The sequence below is a fragment of the Centropristis striata genome, chromosome 19 (genome assembly GCF_030273125.1).
Source record: "Centropristis striata isolate RG_2023a ecotype Rhode Island chromosome 19, C.striata_1.0, whole genome shotgun sequence".
Lineage (NCBI taxonomy): Eukaryota > Metazoa > Chordata > Actinopteri > Perciformes > Serranidae > Centropristis > Centropristis striata.
In genome coordinates, this window is record NC_081535.1 from 34,722,976 (window position 1) to 34,727,712 (window position 4,737).

The following is a 4,737-nucleotide window of genomic DNA, read 5'->3' on the forward strand; positions in this document are numbered from 1 at the left end:
TCCAGACTCAGAGGGATCTGTAGCTGCGGAGAGAGGGCCGGTCGCTGCTGCAATACTCATCATCATCATCATCATCATCATCATCATCATCATGGCACCAGGAGTCAAGAAAGTGAGTAGATCAGAGTCTCTTTACAGGGTTTTCACCTCACTTGGTGCATGATTCTAGTTTGAAGGCTCAGCTTTGCGCATGTTTGTGCATGAGGAAGTAGATTCTGCATGCTGCCACCTGCTAAATACCTCAATGTAACAAACTTTCTGCACTTTTTTTGCACGCTTTTTCCCCTCGCAGGGCATTTTGGCGTGTCTGGAGGCAGGAGAGGTGATCATCGGGGACGGAGGCTTCGTGTTCGCTCTGGAGAAGAGAGGATACGTGAAGGCGGGACCCTGGACACCTGAGGCTGCGGTGGAGCACCCTGAAGCAGGTAAGACCGCTTTATGTTCCTGAACCAGCAGGGACCTCTTCCTAACCTGTAGATCCAGTCCCTAACGATCCAGTCCCTAACGATCCAGTCCCTAACGATCCAGTCCCTAACGATCCAGTCCCTAACGATCCAGTCCCTAATGTTAATGAGCTGTCCGCTGTGTTTCAGTGCGCCAGCTGCACAGGGAGTTCCTCAGGGCAGGATCTAATGTCATGCAGACTTTCACCTTCTACGCAAGCGATGATAAACTGGAGAACAGAGGCAACAAGCTGACTCACACGGTGAGTAGATTCACCCTGCAGCTGCTCTCAGGACTCATCCTGCTGGCAGCAAACCAACAAACCAACCAAGCTGCCTGCAGGAACCAGAGAACCAGTCTGATTAGATTAGATTAGATTAGACTTTATTTATCCCACAGCGGGGAAATTTCTTTGTTACAGCCGCAGAAAATCACACAATATTAAGATAAGATAAAAAACAATCTAAGAAAAGACATTTAACAATATACAAAATATACAAAATAATAATATACTATATACAACTTAGTGCAAATTAAGTGGAAAATGTGCAGATTATATGCAAAAATGTTCAGATTGTGCACGTGTTGTACAGTCATGATTGGCTCCTGTAGTGAAAGTTTAAAAGTCTTTGTGTTGTTGTTTAGGGGGAGCAGATCAACGAGGCGGCCTGTGACCTGGCCCGGGAGGTGGCCAGTGAGGGGGATGCTCTGGTGGCGGGGGGAGTCTCCCAGACCCCCTCTTACCTCAGCTGCAAGAGTGAGAATGACGTCAAGGCCATCTTTAAGAAACAGCTCGACGTCTTTGTCAAGAAAAATGTGGACTTCTTGATCGCAGAGGTTTGTTTTAAACACTGTCAGTGAGTTAAAGTGGTTAAAAAGTCTGCAGAATAAAGGACAGTTTGGTTCTCTGCTTCTGTAAAGTTAAAGAAATGAGAGAGTGATTAAGATGTTGGAAACATTGGACACTACATTTCCCATAATGCAACCAATAGCATTTTCATTGATAAACTAAGTTTACATAGCAGCTTTTTTAGAAATGTAGTTTATAAAGTTCTTTGACAAACAGAGCAGTGCAGTTGCAAGATGCACAAGAGAAACCGAAAGATAAAGATGCATTTTAAGGTAAAATTGAAAACAAAATGACCACAATAAGACCATAAAATGATGACCAGGATAATAAAAAACAAAATGACTGAAAGCTGAGCAAAAGCAAGATGAATTTAAGGAACATTTTAAAACAAATGACCACAAAACACATTAAACTATGGCAGAGTTATAAAATGACAACTAAAATACCCAGAAAGCAAAATAGATTTAAGGTCAAAGAAAAGAGAATGCACATAATGGAAAGAAGAGAGGAAAACTGAGAAACAATTAAAACAGGTCTATAAAATAAATGCACATTTGATTAAAAGCAAGTCTACTTAAATTGATCCTCATATCTTGATCATCAGGACTATTTACTCGCAGACTCTAAAGCTAATATATAGTCACTTTATTGTTTAAATCCAGGGAGTGTCCCATTTTAATTCCTGTTTTCTAGCACCAAACCTCATGTAACTTGGAAACAATCAGAGTGTAAATGTTTGTTCTTTAAGTGGAGAGAAACGTTCGTCATTGCACAATCAAATATTTTCCATCTCGTTTCTTTGTGATAATCGTCTTGGTTTAGTGCCAAACGGCTCCAACCTTTATACAGTCTGTGGCTCCAACATGCTGCTGAAGCAGCTGATCAGTGCTGTAACACTCACTGACCACCAGGGGGCAGCAACAAGCTTCTCACATCCAGCAGCTGCAGAGCAACTAACTGTAAAATGTCAGTATTTTAGATCTAGTTTGCTCTCTAGTAACTCTCTGGAGTGAACCAGAACATTCAGTTGAAGGCATTTGATTCATAAAAACGGATTAAAGCAGCTTTAAAATGTGGTTTTCTTTTCATTACATCAAACGCTGACTATGCAGTTTCCTTCTAAAGCAGGGGTGTCAAACTGATCCAGGAAGTAGATCCAAGTGGGTGCAAGTTTTCATTCCAACCAAGCAGGAGCACACATGACTCCACTCCTCTAATCATCTGGGCTGTCTTCACTTGTTTGATTTGTCGTATCAGGTGTGCTCTTGCTAGGTTGGAACAAAAACCTGCAGCCACACGGCCCTTTCCTGGATCAGTTTGACACATGTGTTCTAAAGTGATGATGTGAATAAGATGTTTATCTCACTGCATCTTAACTATTAATATGCAATGTTCTTGTTTGTGCTTCAGTACTTTGAGCACGTGGAGGAGGCGGAGTGGGCCGTGCAGGTTCTGAAGACGACGGGGAAACCTGTAGCTGCCACGCTGTGCATCGGCCCGGAGGGAGACCTGAACGGAGTCAGTCCTGGAGACTGTGCTATCAGACTGGTCCAGGCCGGTACGCTCACATCACCACCACATTAATGTTTCTGTCTGCACCCTAGATAATGAGTAGAAGTTAAATCTCTAAAACGATTTAAAGAAAAATGAACTTCATAAACATCTTGACAGCTGGATTTATTGCAGAACTGTTAGACAGCATTAGTGTTCTCTACCTGTTGAACTGGCTAATACATGTACAGGTCCACTCTCACAGAGGAGGCAATACTGGCAACTTATGGATCTTAGATATTAATGATAAATTCTAATGTGTACATTTTTAAAATGAAAAGGACTGAAAATAATCACAGTATGAAGAATAAAGGCAATGAGGTTTGCAGTTATGTAACAAAGTCAATATGGTCTTAAAATAAAATCTCATTATTATTATTTTTTTTAAAGTAGCTATTTTACAGGTTATTTGAATGTTTTTAAATAAAATGTATTTCTATTTTTATAACTGCAAAAAAACAATTTCCATATTAAGATTAATAAATGCAACAAAAACCTTTGCCAAAACTAATTTTTGTCAAAATATAGTATTAAAGTATGCGTTCGGACCTTATTTACCCAAGTAAAAGGGGATTTTTAAAAAAAAATTTATTTCCCCCACTTTTAAACATTTTCCAAAACCATTATTCTATTTCAAATGTATTCATCTTTATTTTATTAAAGCTATGATTTAACATTTTTTGAATTCCAATCACCCATTATGTAACTTAGACTTTCTGTCATAAATGTGAAGTGTACAATCCCAGAATGTGTAGAACTGAAACCTGATTATTTGACTTTGGCGCCATCAAGTGTTGGTGTAAAGACACTGGCAGAGAAAATACACCAAGTTAAAGTTTCTGTGTTTCCTGTTGCTAGGAGCTCAGATTGTGGGCGTCAACTGCCACTTTGACCCCGAGACGTGTGTGAAGACGGTGAAGATGATGAAGGTTGGCGTGGAGACGGCCGGGCTGAAGGCTCACTACATGAGCCAGCCGCTGGCCTACCACACGCCAGACTGCAACTGCCAGGGCTTCATCGACCTGCCCGAGTTCCCCTTCAGTACGTACACACGATAATATGAATAATATATAAATATATTAATAATAATAATGGTGTTGATGGACAGGTCTGGAGCCCAGGATCCTGACCAGGTGGGACATGCAGAAATACGCCCGTGAAGCGTACAAGGCAGGGATCCGCTACATCGGAGGCTGCTGCGGGTTTGAACCGTATCACATCCGGGCGCTGGCGGAGGAGCTGGCGCCGGAGCGGGGCATCATGCCTGCTGGGTCGGAGAAGCACGGGAACTGGGGCAGCGGTCTGGAGATGCACACCAAACCTTGGGTCAGAGCCAGGTACTGTAGAGGTTTATCTTCATGGTTTCTCTCTAAAAACACCTCCAAGTCTGGTTCTAAAGGTTCCTCCTCTCTGCAGGGCCCGCCGGGACTACTGGGAGAACCTGAAGCCAGCCTCCGGACGGCCCTTCTGCCCCTCCATGGCCCAGCCTGATGGTTGGGGGGTCACCAAGGGCCACGCAGACCTGATGCAGCAGAAGGAGGCCACCTCCCAGGAGCAGCTGAAGGCTCTCTTCGTCAAGGCCGACCAAACCAACTGAGCTCCTCTCTGAGCTTCATACTCACACAGTCCCTCACGTTTACAAACCAGAAAGATCGAGATGCTGAGATTCTGTCTTTTTAGGACCATTTTCACTGTGTGGAAGACGTTATCATGCTGATTTAAAACGCTTCACAATCAATGAGCCTGTTGAAGCAACATTGAGCCTTGTGAAATTACTGAAATAAGCAGCTTTGAATGCACTTAAAGTAATGATCCTAACACTCCAACGTGCCTGATGTTTTCTTACAAAAGATTTGAATGATGTGTAGAAATAAACTTCTAATTGAACAAAA

The 4,737-nt window shown here is 42.5% G+C and overlaps 1 protein-coding gene across 1 annotated transcript; it reads left to right on the plus strand.

The window, feature by feature from the left end:
* Positions 1–4,737, plus strand: bhmt (betaine-homocysteine methyltransferase). Its single transcript, XM_059357954.1, has 8 exons — positions 1–112; positions 293–425; positions 594–706; positions 1,090–1,281; positions 2,705–2,852; positions 3,704–3,886; positions 3,954–4,182; positions 4,262–4,737. Exons 1-8 carry the CDS (start codon positions 92–94, stop codon positions 4,440–4,442), a joined length of 1,200 nt encoding a protein of 399 aa, XP_059213937.1. The 5' UTR covers positions 1–91; the 3' UTR covers positions 4,443–4,737.